At 40.5% G+C, this 21,449-nt stretch overlaps 1 protein-coding gene across 1 annotated transcript in view; it reads right to left on the reverse strand.

Moving 5' to 3' along the window:
• Positions 1-732: 732 nt before the first annotated feature.
• HAS2 (hyaluronan synthase 2) overlaps positions 733-21,449 on the reverse strand; it is a 30,131-nt gene continuing 9,414 nt past the window's right edge. The window contains exons 2-4 of the mRNA XM_026495499.4: positions 17,714-18,340; positions 5,144-5,245; positions 733-3,646 (exon numbers count right to left, since the gene is read on the reverse strand). Coding sequence (XP_026351284.1) covers positions 2,717-3,646; positions 5,144-5,245; positions 17,714-18,340 — 1,659 coding nt within the window. The 3' untranslated portion in view covers positions 733-2,716. The remainder of the gene's footprint in view (positions 3,647-5,143; positions 5,246-17,713; positions 18,341-21,449) is intronic.

Below are 21,449 nucleotides of genomic sequence, written 5' to 3' on the forward strand. Positions count from 1 at the left end.
TAGATGCCCCAACCCACCTTTTTTAAAAAAAAGCAGTATTTATTGTCCTTTTCTGATTATGAAAACAATACAGGATCATGGTATTTGGAAAATACAAAAATGTACACAGCATAGAAATCGTGATATTCCCAATAGTAAAGATAACCACATTTAAACATTTGTATTTTTACAAAATTGGGATGTTACTGTACAAAATAGTTATATATTTTTAATGTAACATTTGTCCAATTTCACATATCTTCTGAGAATATTTTAAGGGGTAATAATGTTCCATTGTTTGGAAATGCTGTAATTCATTTAACTATTGCCCTCTGTTGGATTTGAAGTTACTTTAAGATGTTGCTATTATTTGTAAATATCATAATTAAACAAACTTGCTTATGACTTTTCTGGGAATGTTTCTTTCTCACTATGATAAATTACTATAATAAAACAATTTCTGTGTAAATTTGGGCTGCTTCCAAGGGAAGAAGGTAAGATTAAAGACAAGGTTTATATTAATTGGGTCTCTCTCTCTCTCTCTGTTTCCTGTTTTCCAGATTTCCAAACCACACCAATTTGGGGGATTTCTGCTTCATAATTAGTAACATTAAGTGACTTCTATTATCTGTGACCAAGCCTGTTTGTTTGTTTTCTACATACCTCATTCTTAAATCTATTCCACTACAATCAGGAGAGCAAAGTTTTTGTTTTGTTTGAAATTCCCCCTTCCCTTAGAAAAAAAGGCAATACTTTTATCAAAAATATTTTATTTACAAAAAAAAAATCAATTATACTATACATCCTATCCTGGAAATACATTGAATAATTGCTAAAATAAATACAGGCAATTAATTCAATCTTTTATAAGAATGAGAGAATTTGACATTTGAAAGTTATCAAAGCTTAACTTAGAACATAAATAGTTAAAAAGGCAAACTCAAGTTTTAGTTTCATTTATCGGCATGCCGTGCTCCGTTTCCCACAAACTCTCCCATCAGTGAGTCTGAGTTGCAGAATGGTGTGTATCCTTTCATTCTCCGAATGTAGAATGTGCAGCTTTTTCTTAGGCGGAATAGATGGAACATAGGAGTCTGCGTGGAGAGGAAGCAGAATGGCAGAAGCACGTGGCTGAACATTTCTCCACATTCACACCCCACTTCATCACAACGTGTTTTATGCAACGACTCATGTGTTCGATTGTTTTTAACCCAGGTCTACACAGCACCAGCTACAAGGCAAGATGGGTCATGTTGAAAGTCAAACTGGATAACTGAGGCCCTTGGAGTAGTGACATTAGCCCGGTTAAGGGCACCTGGTTCATCAACTGTTTCATGTGCCAATTCTTGATACACTCATTAAACCTTGGTATTATTCCGACTACGTAAACATATCTATGTAGGCCAATAATGGGACAGATGGAGCGATTATCTGTAGGAATTCAGAAAAAATAGCCTCTCTGGGAAGTAGAAGAGGAGCTTGAATGTGCCAATTTTGTATCTATAGGCTTTTACACTTACTAAATTGTAGCCAACTCACCCGTGTAAACCTCATAGTAACATGTAAAGTGAACTGGCAAGCTGAAAAAAAGAAGGTCAGTGATGTTCAATAGGTCGACAGGATCTGGTGAATTCAGGCCACAGAACAAAACGATGAACTGCATTGTATTTGTCCAAATAACACAGATAATTTTTTCCACTTTCCGTTTTACTCAGCCTGAGAAAACACTAGCAGAATCTTCACATTTGTCCAGTGTTTTCTTGCAAGGACCAGCATTCCCCTCCCCCCTTTTTCTTTAAATCTTATCAAAAATTGCACTTTTCTACCCCTTTGGCCTTGATTTTCAATGATTTCCTTTTTTACGTGTGCACATAGGTATGTATTTCTACTCCCAACGTGTGACAGGTATATGGGCCTTTTCTAAAAGACACGAAAAAAAAAAAGTTAAAATATTGAAAGTTTAAATATTTTTCACAGAAATAAACTATTCCATGTTAAAAGGTAGAGAGAGAGAGAAAACATTTTATTCTTTCTATCATGAACAACATCAGTCAACCAAGCTTCACATTTTGGGTAGATTTTTTTTTAAGTATGAATTTTTTCAGAACCTATTTTAATAACAATAAAAAAGAACAGGTGTATTTTGGCAGAGAAGTAAAATATAGAATATGCAAAATTTGTTTTAAAAATTGGCATACAAAATTTTAAAACACAGTACAATTATATAAAAATACAGCACAGCCAACGGCCTTTGAAATTTCCTTTGGCATTTCATTTGGTAGAGTTAAACAGAAAATCCTTTCTAAAAAACAAAACAAAAAAAAAAATTAGCTATCAACACAGTCCATAAGTTAGGTTGTATATACGTTGAAAGAACTTTTCCTTGAGTTTCCAAAATCCTTTTCTTCCATGATAACCCACATAAAGCATGGCTAGTGAGGTATATAGGGCGAACACTGTTAGGCAGATGTACAGTAAGGAAAAAGTGCATAAACAAAGAATGCTTCCCATTTTCATAGAAATAACAGGTTAAATCTGAGTTTCTTCTCATTGATGTCTTGTTTTCCTTTGGCAGAATCAAAATAAACCCATAGAAATGTCTTTGTTCAAGTCCCAGCAGCAGTGATATGTCTCCTTTGGTGGCATTATCAGATGCCACAATACTGTACAGTCCCGAGAGGAACTAAGGTTTTGTGTGTGTCTGCGTGTGTGACTGCAAACGTCAAAGGACGTAAGATCATACATCGAGCACCATGTCATACTGTTGTCCCTTCTTCCTCCTGCCACATTTATTGATGAGAACCACATACAGCGTCAAAAGCATGACCCAATAGCATGCATAGAGCAACGTTCCAACAATGAGAACCGTCTGCTTGGATTCTGAGAATGGCTTTTTAGATTCCTTATAAATGGTGAAAATCACACCACCCAGGAGGATTGTAAACCAAACCGAGACTGGAATGAGTCCTATGAAATTGACAACAATGGTCTTCCTTCCAGACGTGCCCCACCCAGCTTTGTTTATCGTGGCGATTGCGAACATCTTGGCGGGAAGTAAACTTGACATGTATAACACTGAGTAGAGGGACATGAAGACCATGACAATATTTCCTCTAAGGCAGCTGGCAAAGGACGATTTTATGAGACCTACTAACTGGACAGTTAACAAGAAGAGGAGGATGTTCCAAATTTTACCCCGGTAGAAGAGCTGGATTACGGTGGCAATGAGAAAGAAAGGGAAGAATCCAGTGATAACGGCCTCGTAGGTCATCCACAAGTGATGTTTATGAAACCACATGGCATTGTACAGCCACTCACGGAAGTAGGACTTGCTCCAACGGGTCTGCTGGTTTAACCATCTGAGATACTCTATCGGTGTCTCTGTAAGGCACTTGGATCGAGCTGTGTATTTTGTTGCATAGCCCAGACTCAGCACTCGGTTCGTTAGATGCCGGTCATCACCAAAACTACATTGGCTGCCCATAAATTCCTGATTGTACCAGTCTTCCACAAATTCATGCAGCAAGGAGTTTCTGTACATCCCCAGGGGTCCACTAATGCACTGGACACACCCAAAATAAGACTGGCAGGCCCTTTCTATGTTAAAAGCCATCCAGTATCTCACACTGCTGAGGAAGGAGATCCAGGAATCGTACTTGTTTAAAATCTGCAAGAAGGAAAAAAAAAATGGATAATTAAAACATAAGCCCACTTAAAATACCAACAAAATTTGCACCATTGTGAGCTTACTACCCTAGCGTAAGTTGTTTGATCCTATGCTGCAGTCCTTCTTCTTTGTGACATGGTTATATTTTATTTTCTCTGACACTGGGTTACTAGATTAATCTGATAAATCGTGTGCCTGCATTGGGACTCCTTGATGAGCAACAGTTTTTCTACTTCATGACTCGGTCCTCTTTTTTGCCCGGGGCTCTTTTGCTCTTCTGGTTGTTATGCTATAATATTGAATGAGTTTTTAGGCTTTAGTTCTCAGATCCTAAATTCTCCCCCTCTTTCCTACCATCTAAGATTTGGAGGTTTTTAAGCCCTATTCTCTCCTGTTCTGGTTAATTTCCAACTCATTCAATTCCATTAATTTTCTTTCTCCTTCTTTCCCTCTTTTATGCAATGCCGGTGATTAAACTGTTTGTTCTGGCCTCTCCCCAAGACTTAAGTCCTGAAATAATGCTCTATGTAAAGGCTACTGAAAGTTATCAGCTTTTTCTTGGCAATATTTCTAGATTCTTTCCTCCACCTCAATTTTGCACGGTTCTCATCTGGATTTTGCATGCTTCCTCTTTTATCACCAAGCTGTTTCTTTTGTCTATTCCAGGAATTGTCTTTGCCTTCCCTATCACCATGCATGTATAAAATGGGTTATACAGCAACGCAGTACCTCATTTTTAAAGTCACGTTTCCACGGGCTTCTCAACATTTGCTAAAATCTGATCACGCCTTTGCAAAGCACTCATTTTAATCTTCACATATTTTCACATAGTCACATATATATTCGTTTCCCATCCCACAGATTCCAAGTTGCCTTCATTAATATTGGCTGCATTGTTTCTCCATTTATGGCAAATAATGAGAAATAATTATTAATGGGAAATAAATCATAATCAGAAAACCCACTTTACTAATTAATTGTTCCTTTGCCTTTCTTATCAGTACAAATTTGAGTTGCTCTTTCTCTTTTCTTCCTTTGTATTCCAATTAGGACTTTTAATCAACCATATATTAATGAGCTTTTAAATATGTAGGTAAAAAATATAAAATCCATTGTCTGCCCTTCTTCCATTTTTCTTTTTTTTTTTTTTTTAACTTCACAGCTAAATGAACTCTAACATCAGATTTTACCAGAACATTAAGTTATGGTTCAAGAAGATATGGTAGAAATCATTACACATTTAAATTAATTATATATAACTTATCAGCCACAACAGACAAGGGTTGCATCCCAGGGTTAAGCAAAAAAATCCTATTTTTTTTCAATGTAGAAAAGAAAAGAGGCAATAAAGTGGGTCCAAGGCACATAATAATGTGTCTCTAGCACCAAAAGCAACATCCGGCAGAGAGTCTGGAGTGTAGTAAATGTACGTTCAATGAATCAATGAGTAAGAGTATAACTAAAAGTGACTCGTGCAGAAAGTGAAGCTGTATGCACCTGGACATCTCCCCCGACACCTCCAACCATGGGGTCTTCTTCTAAAACTTTCACCATCTCCACAGATGAGGCAGGGTCAAGCATGGTGTCGGAATCACAGACCTGCAAAGAAGAAAGTAGAAATGAGTTAAAGAAAAGGAAGAAGTATGAGTGTGGGCACTACCGTCAGAATCGGGCATACATATTATGCCCGCAGCTTTATTGTCACAGGGCCTCAGTAGCAAGTACCGCAGGGGTGACAGCTTCTTATATCATGACCAATACCAGGGACGACAGCTGTTATATCACGACCAACGCAAAGAGCAAGCTCAGTACTGCAGTAAACGGCATAGCCGGAGAGCACAGCCCAAGTGCCGGGGATGTCTTGCAGGCTAACCAGCTTGTCTGGGTTTTCCATGGCTCTTGCTCGTCTTGGCAATGAAAGTTATGTCCCAGGCAACATCCCAGTTTTCCAGGATTTAGTAATCATCTCAGGTTGGTCACCACAGAGGTCTTTTTTTTTTTATTGTGTTGCTGTTGCCTTAAATAAGCCCTTTAGGCAACTTAATCCTCAGGTCTGAATTATGGTCAGAAAATCCTATGAGAGCATCGAAAAGGAGGCATGTTTTACAATAATTTCCCTCCCCTATTTTAATATGGTGACTAAAAGACAGGAAAGCAATTCTCCTACGTCTGGTTGTAGACTTTTGAAGCAAGATGTCCATGAGCTGGACTTGGCCGCTGACAGAGCGTCAGGAAGGGAACTAGCGTGAAATGCGACCACCTTCTTATTCTAAAGCTAAGTATTCATCTAGCCCTTTGTGCATAAAAACAAATGTAAATTATCATAAGCCACTCTAGAAAAGCTAATGGTTGTTCTTAAAACCAATCTTTATATGGGTCCAAAAAAGCAATTCTGAAACAAAACCAAACTACAACTTCAAAAAAATATTGGGATGAGCCTCTGAAGCCCAAGGGGGCAGGGTTAGAAATACTTCTCTTTCCAGCCTGATTTCTGAGCCAATAGGAAAATGAAACAGAAGAAAAGGGAGATGAAAAACCAAAATATCACTTGTATAATCCTAAAGCTAATACAGAGAACAGAGCTTACACCTGTGGAGTAGCGGGCTTCATAATTATGTTTTCCAGTATTAGACAGACCTGTCAGGTCCAAACAGCATCTAAGTGGGGTCAGCTTCCTCCTACAGCTCAAGCACATTCCCTTCTAAAGGTACCGTGATGCCAGCTTCTTGGTGGTAGCCCACTCCCAGAAGGAAGGGGGAAGGAGGAGCCAGCTACCCCTTCTCCTATACTCACCAACCAGATTCAATCACTTGTCTCAGGGAGGAAGGAGTGAGGCAGCTGCGAAAGGCTACTACCCCCAGGTGGGTTATACCTGTGGACAGAGCTTCCTCCACACGATCAAAGAAAATCCAACATAGGAAAAGTGCTCCCACCTCTCTATCCCTGATCAAGACCAATAAGACACAGTATTCTTTTCTGGGGACTGCAGCAAAACCTAGTAGATAAAAATGGATCGGAGTTGACCTGTAATGAACCAGTTTCACATCCCCATCCAAAGAATACATAACATAATTAATAGAGACTGGAGAGTTATCAGCAATTCCCATTATTTTGCCATCAACTCTGACTACACCAGATGGATTTAATCAAGATTTAGCCTATTTATTTATATTAAAAGTGATTATTTTTACAGTTCACCATACTACTTTATTAAAAAGGTAGGGATTTGATATACCAGTTTTGAATGAAAAAAAAAAAAAAACAAAACTAAGAAGCATAAACTGAGTTGAAGGGGACGCTCGCTCTCTCTCTCTCTCTCCTTCTCTCTCTCTCTCTCTCTCTATATATATAGCATAAGTCCCTGACATAAATAGCTAAGGCATTTCAACATTTTTAAAAATGTGTCTGCCTCTGTTTTACTAATAGCTATATTTTTCTGAAAAAAAAACACCTGATATATTAATGAATAGTGTTGGTGAAAACAGCAATTTAAATGCATTATTGAAACTTGTAAATTAAAGTATATAGGGTATTCAGTTATAACCTCTCTGGATTTAACTAACCATAGTAATTTTAGGGTTAACATCTGAATTTTTTATTTTATTTTACTGACTTAGAAACATTTATTCTCTAAATAAAAAGCATTTATTTTGTTTTGTTTCATTTTGTAGCATTCTATTTTGGTCCGGCATGATCTCACTCATTTAGGCAACAGCGAGGCATTAGTTTTTCACCATAGAAAATAGGATTTTACTAATGCTTGGGTTCGTACAGAAGCCACAGAAGCCTAAACAAATTTCTCCAAAAGTGACCTTTGGCCTCTCCTGTGTCTTGCCTATCACTGGATGGCTACAAGCTTGTCTGGCCCGTCAGGAGGGTTGAAGGGTAAAGGAAAGAGTTCAATCCACCTCTAGAATCCAGTATCCTGAGTTCACGGCCACACCCACCTCTACTGACTCAGGTTGGGAAAGGTAAAACCGGAAAGCTAAAATAAGACTAAAAACAACAGGAAGGGGGCAATCTAGAATTAATGTTCAAGTAACTCCGCCTTGTGAGCCCAGGCAAGCCAAGGGAACGGCCCCTTTGAAATGGCTAACCGTGAACCAAACTTCTGTGAGGCTCTGAATATTTAAATTGGTCCTGTCCTTCCCAGTTTCCAACAGCAAAGCGCCAGCAGTTCTCTGAGAGAGACTGTTCTCGTGGTGGGTGTTACTATGTCAGAAGGGAAAGTTCCCAGAAGTCTCCTGGGCAGGGATTTGCTACAGTAGGATTAAAGAGCTTTAAAGAAGTTCAATTTCTGTGACTGGCTTCAAACTTGAAACGATCCAGCGAAGACTCACATGGCCCCTGAGTACGGGAAACATGCAAAGCTGTGAAGTATTCCATACTTAAGGGAAAAAAAGAAGAAGAGAAAGAGAAATAAGAAGTTCAAATTCTGGATTTCTGGATGCTCTTTGGTGGCTAGAAAGCCAACATCTGGGACAGTCAGCATGCATGTTCATGGACCTACTAGCATGTATTTATTACTATCTAAAGAGTGTGACTTCAGCCCCTCTGAAAACCAGTACAGTGGGAACAGGATTTCTAATTGTCTCCCCACCAGTTAATAACAAGTCTGTAATTTCACAAATGTTGGCCATTTAGCTCTAGGCTAGGAACTGTGAAGGACATACACCAGTTGACACAGGGCTTGACCTCACCTGGGGCCAAACTACAGGCTGTGATTTGCACACAGGAAACAATTAGAGAATAAATCAAAACATCTCCCTGTCCACACTGAATGTCTCCCTGTAATTTGTTTAAACCACATGATCACCAGTCATAAGATTTCTCACTAGGAGATATGGAAATGAAGCAAAGTCATGGTGTTTTCACTAAAATGAGTGGAAAATGTCAGGACAAAAAGACACTTTGGGGAGGAACCAGCCACCTCAGTCTTAACCACAGAGCCATCAACTGAAGTGCCTAAGACCACTGCTCCTCCTCCTTCCCCCTGCCCTGCTTCAGTCAAAAGGTAGCAGACTCCCCTTCCCTCCCTGTCCACAACAGGGCTTGACAGGGGCACCGGGGTGGCTCAGTCGTTGGGCATCTGCCTTCGGCTTGGGGCGTGGTCCCAAGGTCCTGGGATCGAGCCCCGCCATCGGGCATCCCGCTTAGCTGGAGCCTGCTTCTCCCTCTCCCACTCCCCCTGTTTGTGTTCCCTTTCTTGCTGGCTGTCTCTCTCTCTGTCGAATAAATAAATAAAATATTTTAAAAAATAAATAAAATAAAATAAAATAAAATAAAATAAAATAAAATAAAATAAAATAATAAAACAGGGGTTGACAAACTAAAGTCTTCAGGCCAAATCCAGCCTCACACCTGTTTTGATATGGTCCGTGGGCTAAAATTGGTTTCTACCTTTTAAAATAATTGAAAAAAATTTTTTAAAAATACTATTTTGTGGCACATGGAAATTACATGAAATTCAAATGTCAGTATCCATAAGTACGGTTGTATTGGAATCAAGCATGCTCATTCATTGTCCTATCATCTATGGCTGCTTTCACACTAAAACAGCAAAGTTGAAGAGTTGTAATAGAGACCATATGGCCTGCAAAGCCTAATAGTTACTATCAGGCCTTTTATAAACAAAGTTTGCCAACCCTGGGACTCAAATAATTGGTTGAAGGGGAGGGTTCTCTTTCATAAAATTAAAAAAAAAAAAAAAAGTTGAGATTAAATATGTTCTAAACCCAGTTTTAATTCTAGTGGATTTTTTTTAATCATTGCCTCTATCTTCATGTCTTATAAGGAATAGTAATGGCATAAAAGGTGTAAAACATCAGGTGAAGTAGATTTTTTTCTTTGGCCAAGATTTGCCTAATTATAAGGACAAATGCCTTCAGAATTACGAAGCCCTGATTAAGTCACTACTTCTGAGAACTTTAACAAGCCATTTGCCATCTGAATGGCACTGGAGTGAGACACTGCATATCAAAGTCCCTTGTAAATTGAAAAGGGCCATAGAGAAGTACACCATTAGTACAAGGTAATAATCTTTACATTTTTGTACTAACTAAACCCATAACCTAAGGGATCACGACAGTCCTCACCACAAATGGATGTCTCAGCAGAGAATCTCTAAAATGACCATTGGAATTGATTACGTATCGAGGATCTCTTATCTCAATGAACAAATTCAAATGTGTCTGCAACTGTCGATGATTCAGTTACAAACTATTAGTTTATAGTCTGTTACATACGTTATTAGACTACAAGTTCATTCCAATTGAGCTCACCGATCTTAAAGTTAACCTACCTCACCATAATTTAAACCAAACTCTCTTAGAAATATTGTTACCTATTCTACCAAATGCTGTTCAAATTCTAAGACCCAAGCCTAAAATGTGAAGCCTCTGTGTTTCACTTTTTTAACGTGTTTCCTTTCAGACTGCCTGGTGGCTCTCCCCACCCCCACTCCAGCCCCATACCACTTCAAAGGGCATCGAGAGCTACACAGATTAAGAGAAAATCTTAATTACGCTAGCTGCCTTCAATGAGTTAACAGGTTGAAAATAAATCAGGACCCCTTCTGTTAGCTACTGCCTTTATCCTTCGCCTGCTTGCAAGGCTTGACCCTTCATCTTAACCTTGACCCAGTGAAACTTTTTTTCTACAGTGTGTGGAATTTACTCTTGGTCATGACCCCGCTACCAGCTTTCGTGACACAGCTTTACCACGAAGTAAATGGAGTCTCCCTCCTTTCCCCCTCCTTTTCCTGGGGACATTTCTCTAGTGAAAAGGGATAGGCCAGAACTACAACAAAAAAATCACAAATGGTTATTTACTAGCAAACACGAGATGCTGCCAGTCTCCTGGAGCTCTTAACAGTATAACACCAGAGGAAACACACTACTGGGGAAGAGAAAGCACTGTGCAAATACTGGAACCAAACAGATCTGTCTCAATCCACCGTTCACCAAGTGTATATGAACTTGAACTAGCTTCTTGACCTTGGTGCCCTTACCTCACCTTCCTAAGGCTCCACCGCTCAGATGAAAAATATGGATATCATACCCACCTAAAGTTTGTTGTGTTGGGAAGTTATTCGATAATGCAGGTAAAGCACTTAATAATGGCTAGCTCATAGTAAATGCTCAATGAAAGGAAGACATAAGGTGATAAACCTAAACCAGAAGTGACAAACCAAAAACAGAGGCCCCTACTAAGGACACTAATCCAATGAGAAGGAGTCCTTCTTACTCTCACTGTAAGTAAGTGATGGCTCACGGGGCGAGCGGGAAACCGATGCTTACTCCAATACCCAGTAAACTGAAGTAAAGCAAACTGAATTCTGAGCAGGCAATGTAAACGACCCTAGAGTGGGTTGTCTACTAGAGAAAAGAAATTAAAAAAAAAAATAGACAGCAGTTTGCAGCTGATTAGTATTCATTTACAGTCCTGAATATATTCTTGGGGTGTAATGTGTGAACGTTCATCCTCGAACAAAGGGTAGACCCTGGACCCGTTAAAACTTTTTTTTCTTTTTTTTTTAATTTTAATTTTTTTTTATTATATTATGTTAGTCACCATACAGTACATCCCTGGTTTCTGATGTAAAGTTCCATGATTCATTAGTTGCGTATAACACCCAGTGCACCATGCAATACATGCCCTCCTTGCTACCCATCACCAGTCCATCCCATTCCCCCACCCCCCTCCCCTCTGAAGCCTGGACCCATTAAGACTTATAAAAGTGTTTGCTGCATCTTAACTTCATACCTCATTGACATGGGACCTGCTGAATGTGACACCATTTAAAATAGGAGCACACTCTTTGTTTTTTTTAAGTACTTAAATGTGTAAGACAGAATTTTATGTTTTAAATCTGAACTTGAGAACTCAATTATGTGCTGAAAAAGAGTACATAATTCGGATGGGACCCTATACATGCCGGAGATGGGGAAAACTAAAAATTTCGAATGGAAAATAACCTTCACAAAAATAGAATATTGCACACAATTTAAAATTTCTCATATCACCAACGAGGTCACTCAAAAGTCCATGGTATATGGTAATTAATTTGATTATAACAAACTTCTAGGACTTTATCAATATTGCATGATACTTTCAATTTTTAAAAATCTTGATTTTCTATTTATTTGGATTCTGGATAAATGGAATTTACAAGTAAGCCTACAGCTAAACTTACCAGCATCAGATTAAAGCGGCAAATGCAACCATAAAATCTAAGAATTTTAGAACTAAAAAGACACTTTGAAATTAATTAGTAAAACCATTCCAGGAAAAAAAAAAAACCCTCAAAGAAAGAGAAAATCTTTTGTGAGAGGGAGGCAGGATGAGGAAGACCATCTTTTCTTATACCAATTGAGCTTATGGCAAGGGATCTCAAATCTAGCCAAAAAACATCTAAGACAATCATAGACATCTAAGCAATTTGGCCCTTCTCTGTTGCTTGTTTTAAAAAGAATGAGGAGGATATATGCCTCCCTTGGTAGGATGAATTATCCAAATTGTTGTAAAATGATTACTGGCTTTCATCAACCTAGAATCTCCTCGAAACATTAAGGTTAAAAAAGGAGTCATTTGGTCATTCTCTTTTCTTTTTAGGAAGGCTTACACATGAGTGAAAGTCATAGAAGGCGCAAAACAAAGGTGACAAGCCAGCTGGGAACGTGGGAAACCAAATGTTGTCACCTCTAAGGCTTAAGCCATGAAACACCCTTATTCCAAATGGTTGGAATTCTCATTCTAAAGAAGGGAGTCAGGAAATCCCATTATGGTGGCAGTTAACTCAGGGCTTACATTCAAGAACCCAAATTTGGGGGAAAGGGAAGATTAAAAATGAAAGTGAGGGGAGCCCTGGCTCGGTCATAGAGTATGTGAATCTTGATCTCAGGGTTGCAAGTTCGAGCCCCATGTTGGGTGTAGAGATTACACAAAAATAAAATCTTAAAGAAATAGAATAAAATAAAAATGAAAGTGAAAAACATGATAGTAACTGCTAAATGAAAAGCAAATTCTGATGCCCTCCCCCTCCTTTTTTTTTTTTTTTTTGCTTTGTTTTTTGATTATACTCATGCAAAGCCTAGGTGTATTGCTAGAAAGAAATTAAAACGTCAGAGAAATTAAAACTGTACTGAGTTAGAGTTCTGAGCTGGGAATGATCTCGAAGATCATCTGTTCTACCACAGCAAGCAAACAAGAGTCAAGTCTAGAATTCGGATTTCCCCATTCTTATTTCAATGTACTCTAATCTCACCCTCCAGTATGGACGGTACAAGAACACATAGAACATTCTCAAGATTGGCCCTCGGAATAGTTCAGTTGCTTAGGCTTCCCATACAGAACAGGAAGCAAGCAAATATGACATATACTTGATTCTCATGATTCATGATAGTTCTGTTTCACGAAGTTTCTGTGAACACTGACTTAGAGAACACCGAAACAATTGCTTCTAGCACAAATATGGGGTTAGGTTCCTCTGAGCCTCTGGTCACAAATTTTTGTCTACTGATCAATACCTGTTTTATTTGTGTTTCTGTTGAAATACATCTTATCATATGAACTGGGGTCATTAACATTGAATTCAGGGCCAACAGCACTGTTACCGACAGCTGAGCGAAGCCCCCCCAACAAATCTATTTTCTCCATGAGGCAGTCACAGCCTTGTGCTGAGGAACACTAGCCAGCACTCAGCACCACAGTTGGGGGGCATTTTAAACAGCTGCATCACCCACAGAAAGCACAACAATGTGAAAAACATGATACGAAGTAGATTAGGAAGGGCCTTGCTTACACCGCCCTGGACCGTGTAGGGCACAGTATAGCACAGTCTTCTCTGACCTCGGCTGGGAACACGCACGTCAGGTGACTCAAATTTTATGCCGTTCTGCACGTCTGCAAATGATCACAAAAGCACTGCAAGTCCTGATTTGGGGGTTACAAATACATTTTAGTGAGTAGGGTAATTTACAAATACAGGCTCCATGAATAATGAAGGTCATGTCTACAATTACGAATAATTTTGTCTTACTTTTGTCCTGCTAAAGGAAATGTGGATACCTAGGATACAGTCAGAGTAAATTAATAATAAAATTGTCTCCTATAATCTTCCCTGGTAGAACATGTTTAGGCTTATTATGTATTTTCTACCTGGAAAATCGCTAATACCACACATCAGGGGATAATGATAGTTACTCGGGTCACACAGTTACCAGTGGCCACTTATGTTGTAATATTCATGCTCAGTAATAGGTCGTAAGAATAAAGAAATTATATAATCTAGGTATCAAAGTACACCTAAAAAGTCCTCTGACATTGGTGAGAAGTAACAAACAAACAAACAAAAAGTAAATACACTATAATCTGAAAACTGTTTGCAAAATAAGGGAACATTAGAAAGGTATATGCTGTCAGTATCGAAATTTGAGAATCCACGGGTCATGTATTTGCTGCAGAGGATTTTAATTTTGCTCATTGTGCTTTTCCATGTTTTTAAACACACCGCCACGTGTTACTCTAGTAAATAAAAAAGCTAATAGAAGTACCATTTTGCGAAGGTAAAGACTTTGCCCTACTTTACTTAAGCCATTCGAGACAGATCAGAATCTGTCCCTTTTTGAAAAAAAAGTTCTCTCCAGAAACCACTTTGATTCAAAATTCGGAAAATCTTCCCCATTCTCCTCTTTATTTCTCATTTTCTTCTTTTCTCACTTCATTACTTACGTTTTCCTGTATTCTTTCTCTCTGAAAGCAGCCACCAGCATCCTAGGCGAATTTGCTACCACACTGGCTTTCTCCTAGACTAAAGCTTCTCTCTGTATCCTAGGTCCGCGGTAGTTACTGGAATGGCTTTAGGTGGGGAAAACTAGACAGGAGAGCTGAGCGAGGTGGAGGGACAGGCAGTAGAGCCTTGCTCTGGTGGAGACCAGAGGGAGCCGACCCACAGAGAGCCCAGGCGTCTATGCAGAAAGGTTAGCCTTGAGATAGGAAGTGAACTGGGTACCTTTGCAACCATAAACAAGGAAGAGAAAAGAAGATCCTGACGGCGTTCAGAAGCAGTACTTTTGATTTTCTCTGGTAGGAAGCAGGGCCATGTGTTAGTACTTAGGGAGGAGCTGGGTAGGCACTGGGAGAGTGCCGAAGTCAGGAAATAAAAGGTCATGAGAGCAATAGGTAAGACATCTACTCAAGAGCAAGGGGAAAGAGAGCTAACCAGTGCCCACGACCCAGCAGCAACTGGAGGAAACCAATCATCTTGGCCACGTCTGCACAGCTCAGCGGCGTCTTCAGCCAGGTTAGCAAGCATGCGAGCAGATAGTCCGATGTCTGCCCCAGCCCTGTTTTCTCTCGTGTATGAGCACCTAAACTTCACTGCCTCCCTTCTGTAGCCAACCTGCTCTTCACATTCAGTGACATGTAATGCTCAGCAGCCAACATCCTTTAACCCCCTCTCCTTTGTCTGTCTGTGGCTTCTGCTTTGCAACACTTGGACCCTCGGTCACTCAGAATGGATGGTGGGAATGTACTGGTTTGAACCTTGTGACATTTCCACTTTTATAGGGCACACATAGTTAAATATTGGGGGATGTGATGAGGGATGGCAGCATGGAGCCACCTGGTTTCAGAATGCCAGAAGGTTCCCTACCCTTGTTTGAGTGCTTAGAATGGGTTGAGAATTCCAGCAGGATTCAGGACCCAGGGAACAGCTGCTGCTCAGGTCAGTCTCTCTGGAGGCCTCAGTCTGATGGAAGGAAAGTTCTCGAGCCTGATTAGGGCTCTAGCAAGGAGCCTATTCTAACATTTCATAGCTTGTATTATTTTGTCCTGGTCAGGCACAATGTCAAGTTGTCAAGGATACAAACAAAATTCAAAACAAGAATGAATAAGTCAAGCAGAGAAAGACAAATATCATATGATTTCTGTCATCTATGGAACATAAGAAATAGGATGATCTGTAGGGGAAGAAAGGGATAAAGAAAGGGGGGTAATCAGAAGAGGGAATGAAGCATGAGAGACTATGGACTATGAGAAACAAACTGAGGGCCTCAGAGGGGAGGGGGTGGGGGAACGGGATAGGCTGGTGATGGGTAGTAAGGAGGGCACATATTGCATGGTGCACTGGGTGTTATACGCAACTAATGAGTCATCGAACTTTATATCAGAAACCGGGGATGTACTGTATGGTGACTAACATAATATAATAAAAAAATCATTAAAAAAAAAAAACAAGAATGATGGGAAAAGGGGATTTGGGAGGAAGAGGCTTAAAAAAAAGGAAAAGAAAAAAGAAAACCCTCATAATGACATCTTGATTAGAAATGACAAACATAGCAATTGTTTTAACTAGAATTAAAGGCAAAATATCAAAACATGCTTCCTCATTTTAGGCCCAGAGTTTCATTCTTTCAAACCTCTCTAAGTTCCCCAGCCATCCCATCACTTCCTTTAAAAGGATCATTTTAGGGGCACCTAGGTGGCTCAGTCAGTTAAGTGTCTGCTTTCAGCTCAGGTCTTGATCCCGGGGTCCCGGGATTGAGCCCTACGTCAGGCTCCCTGCTAGGTGGAAAGCCTGCTTCTCCCTCTCCCTCTGCCTGCTGCTCCCCCTGCTTGTGCTCTCTCTGTCAAATAAATACATAAAATCTTAATATATATATATATATATTAATTAAAATAAATCAATAAAAGGATCATTTCATCCTCTATCTGGGCCTGAAGTTGCATTATGAAAATATATAAAAATATCCTGAGTTAACTAAAAAGTACCTCAACTGTGACCTTTCTACAAATTAGGAGACTAGGAGAAACTTGGGAGTGAAACTCTATTAACTCCCTAGAAGATACTAATATGCAGATTGGTATCAACTGAAAAAAAAATGCCCTGAAACTCTTCAGCTATTAACCAAAATTAACCCCATGGTAATCTCAAATTCCTTGTGATATTGGTTTATTCTATGCAGAAACTGAGGCTCGTGAGGTGGTCCTGCTCGAGGTCGGTCATCCAGCTAGCAATGCCTGGATTACCGCCTCCACCAACTGATTCTGAAGCCAGTGCCAATTCCCATCCCATGGCACAGCGCCTGTCATCCCACTGGCCACGATTTTGTGGCAATCAAGGCCCCTAAAGTAGATGACAGGTCTTCTGCAAAGTAGAATTCACCTATTAGAGGACTGGAAAGGTGTCCCAATGGATTTTCTTAAATCAGAGACATATCTCCCTTTTCTGTATCATCATGGCCAAAATCTAATTAAAGTATCTGCAAGAAATTGCAACTAGCAAACTCACAGGGACCCTACTAACATTCTAAAGAAAGCTTCAGTGAGAACTAAGAGGGGAGAAACCCAAGGGCGAGCAGTCAGGGAATTAATGACAGACAGAGCCTGTCTCATTTTCATGAGAGCAAACACCATCACAAATGCTTTCAAAGGTCAAGTGCAGTGAGTGAGGTAATGCTGTTTGGGGAGTGAAATAAACATTACTTCGGTTTTGCTCTGGGAAGGGTTTTTGTGTGTGTTTGTTTTTCTCCCTTTTTTGTTTTCCTTTTCTTCCTGTCTCTCAGTTTTGAATTCCTTACCCTTTTAAATCAAAATTGCTCTCACCACCCCCATTTTGCCCAGTGTCTGTGAAAAACGTTTTATAGCCATCTCTTAAGCCTGCAGATTTTCTCAAGACCCTTCTGCTCGGCAGACACTACTTTCTTACAAGGCTGGAGATTTTAAGACTGTGGAAAATGACGTTGGATTTGACTTGGCAGAACCAAGGGGGCAGAGAAGGTAAGGGAGGGAGTGAGAAGGAAGGAAGGGTCTCCTGTTCAAAATAATCTGGATTTCCAACGAATAACACTGCATAAGTTAAGCATTTTCGTAGATAGTCTTAACAGTTACACGAGATTTTTTTCCTCTCTTTCAAAATGTGCTTTCAACAGTCACGCTGTTTCCAAATGAACTGAAAGGAGTACTGTGTTCAGACGGACAAGGATGGGCTATAGCATATGCCTGGAGAGATACAAAAGCTGCTTTATTTCAATGTATGTTTGCCCTGGCAGGAATTCGGAAACCTACCTGTACATAATCCACACTTCGTCCCAGCGCTCTGAAGGCCGTGTACATGACCTCTCTTTTTCCACCCCATTTTTGCATGATGCAAATACTTTTGTTGGACAAGACCAACTGGGTGACATGTTGCGAGCTTTCTTTATGTGACTCCTCCGTCTCACCAGGACCTTTCTCGTGGAAGTTGTTCTTCCAGATATAAGTGGCTGATTTGTCCCTGCCCATGACCTCACTAAAGATGTCCATCATGTAAAGGTCATCTTCCGAGTTCCCATCTATGACCATGACGACTTTAATCCCAGGGTAGGTAAGCCTCTTCACAGATTGCAAACACTTTCGCAAGTAGTCTGGGTCTTCTTGATACGCAGCGATGCAAAGAGCGACAGTTTTGTTCAACTTAATGGGTGTTTCTAGGGACTTCTTCATTTTCCGGTGCTCCAAAAAAGCAAACAGGCTTTGGATGATGAGGTGTGATGCTAAAAAGGCGCCATACAGGCCAAAGGAGAAATAGTAATTATCTGTTTGGATAAACTGGTAGCCAACAATATAAGCAGCTGTGATTCCAAGGAGGAGAGACACTCCAAAAAGCGTGGTTCCAATTATTCTCAGGATACATAGAAACCTCTCACAATGCATCTGTAACACAATCAAATGATACTCTTGGTTACACTCTTGTTTCATACTTGTTACAAACATGGTATCATGGGGAGTACTGGACTAGAAGCACTCGGGAGCTCCAACCTCACTTTCTCACTTGACCAGCTGTGTGGGTTTCTACACCTCAGTTTGCTCATCCGCAAAATAGGGATAAGGATGCCCCTCTGGTACATACACCCCGGAGGACTGTTTCAAGACTCAAATGAGATGATGGTGGCAAGGTGCTACTGAAACCGTAATGTGTTCAACAAATACATGGAAGTATTATTTTTGGTATGTTAGGTCATTTATCTAGGGATGCACTCTCTGTAGGCGGTCATGGCTGGGTGTTAAACCTAATCGTCCTAGTGAGCAAGGCATTCTTTCTTCCTACGCCGCGTTGCCCCCTAACCCCCAATACCGACCAGCGAAAAACGCATAGGAGATTTTGCTCCATTTCATCTCCTTTCCAAAGCAAATCCCTCAGCTCACCTCCTTTCCACGCAGCCCGCTGACGTCGGAGATCAGGATACCTGGATTCTAGCACTAACTCTTCCAACAACTAGCTGTGTGACCTTGGGAGAGTCACTTTCCCTCTCTGAGCCTCAGGTTTTTTAATCCATTAAATGAGGGAGTTTAGACTCCAAATCTCTGTTGACATTACAAGTTCTTTATGCCTGGGGATCCTGCATACACATCTCTCAAGCCCCTTTAATTCTGATTTGCATTCCTTTGTTCAGAAATCTGTTTCTTCCATCCACCAGCATGAACACCAGATGGTTAGATCCTGGGGATCAGAAACCTTACTGTAACACAGTAAGCACACAATAAATGTTTAGAGAAATAATTCATAAATTAAGGAAGAAATAGCATCCCGCTGAATTTCAACAGGTAAATTTCCCATCCTCTCAAAGCTGTAACACACTGGACCTGAAACACGTTTCAGCTTTTAATAGCAGCCAGTTGTGTACTTCTCCCTAGGGTGTGTGTGTCTCCTGAATAAGGTTTTGAACAACCAGAGCACAGGAGGACAATTTTTTTTTTTTTTTTTTTTTTTTTTTTTTTTGCATTTCCTAATGTATCTCCAAAGCTGAACGTTAAAGAGTTACCTGGTAGACTTTTGTTATTTTGTTTTTCTTTTGGGTTCCTGGACCCAATTCCAGTGTGTGGTGAGAAGGAGGTTCCCACACATCGAACAAACTAGTCTCCAGACAACAGTGAGTGTCCCACAATTTAACTCAATTCTGACACCATCAGACTCCATGCGTTAAGGGGTTAGTCCTACAAGATCGCCCCCCATCTCCCCAACTTCAGACACCAGTCCCAAGCCCAGGTTCTGATCCATTGGTTATAAATCAGAGGTTCCCAAGACCCACCCACCCTGTGTTTGATTAGTTTGCTAGAGTGGCTCACAGAACTCAGGAAACCTGTTTACTCACTAGATTCCTGGTTTATTATAAAAAGACATAACTCGGGAGCAGCCAGATGAAAGGTCTGGGGAAGGGGCACGGAGTTTCCACACTTCTCCAAGAACACCACTCCCCCTAAATCTCAGTGTGTTCACCAACCCAGAAGCCCTCTCAATTCTCTCCTTCTGAGTTTTTATGGAGGCTTCATTACACAGGCATATTGAATTAAATCATTGGCCATTGGCAACTGAACTCAATCTCCAGCCCCTCTAGACTCCCCAGAGGTCTGGGGTTAGGACTGGATGCTCCAATCCTCTATCAAATGGTTGGCTTTGCTGGTAAGCAGCCCCCACCCTTACTTAGACTGTCTAAAAGTCACGCCATTGACATAACAAAAGATACCCCTCACTTCAAAACACCAAGGGTTTTAGAAGCTCTGTGCCAGGAACAAGATGAAGACCAAATATGTATTTCTTATTATAAACCACAATAACAGTTTTTCCCCCAAAGTTTATTTTCTTCCTCTTCTGATAACGAACTATAATGAAGGACGTCATTGGTATAAATACTGCGTCCCCATCTTCAATCATTCACACTGTCTTTGGGGTTTTTGTCACATCTATATATAATTAATTTTTAACCTTTTTCTTTAATTCAACCAGCTTTTGAAAGCTAAGTAAATCTATTTTAAGTGGAAACTTAAGGTAAGCAATTATCTCTGCAAAGTCTCTGGCTGGATAGTCTATTTCTGTTTTCCGACTCCACATTGACTTAAAATCGAATGTCCGCACAGCACCTGGTATGATGTTGGTTGCTACCAGTTGTGCGGCCAACACATCACTCGGGTCCAAGAGGCACTGCTCACATCCCAGTGCCTGTGGTTACGCACCAATGGGGTCCTGAGTGGATGTGCATTATGCTTTGGGGAGATGGTGACGCTCACGCATTGTGTTTCCTCTCGAAACACAAGCCTGCTTGGGGTGGCCGGCCCTGGAGTTCCAGCTTCTGGAGACCTGAGATGGGCCACTTTATCAATAGGGACTTGAGGGCGGGTCTCCTGCAATCTCTCTTTTCCTCCCACAGGCTTGATGCACAAACTGACAAGGTCCCCCGGGATTGCACAGTCCGAAGATAGAGGGATCTTGGTTTTTGAACTGCCACGTGGAAGGGAGCCAGCCACCAATCAGGAAGACCTGCCTTGGATGCTTAGTTGGCAAGAATTAATTGCTGAGTTTTTGTTTGTTTGCTTCCCCACTGTGAGTTCTGAGTCTACTTCACCCTAACTAAATACAACCTAGGTGATGCAAAACAGCCTGGAGACCAGGATTCTAGCTTATGGACATTATCTTCTCTTGCTGAGTGGAGATAATAGTATTGGTCAAGACCTCTTCACAGAGCTGCAGTAAGGAGCCAAATCAAAGTGGTTATGAAAGGGTTTTTAAAAACCAAGAGCACGAGGCAGTTTAAAGTATCAGCTAACAAGGAAGCTAAAACAACATACACCGATGTATTTCCCTTCCAGCACTAACGTAGGACATCTGAGGCTGATAAAGGTAATCCCAACACAATGGAAAGTTCAGGGTGCTGGGGTGCGGTGAAATGGTGAGCTTGCAGTGAGAAGCAAGAGAGCACAGCATCCCTTGTTAATTACGACAGCTGACAGGATGCTGAAAACTCCCAACGGGCACCTTAACCAATGC

Source organism: Ursus arctos, unplaced genomic scaffold, assembly GCF_023065955.2.
Source record: "Ursus arctos isolate Adak ecotype North America unplaced genomic scaffold, UrsArc2.0 scaffold_6, whole genome shotgun sequence".
In the NCBI taxonomy this organism is placed as follows: Eukaryota; Metazoa; Chordata; class Mammalia; order Carnivora; family Ursidae; genus Ursus; species Ursus arctos.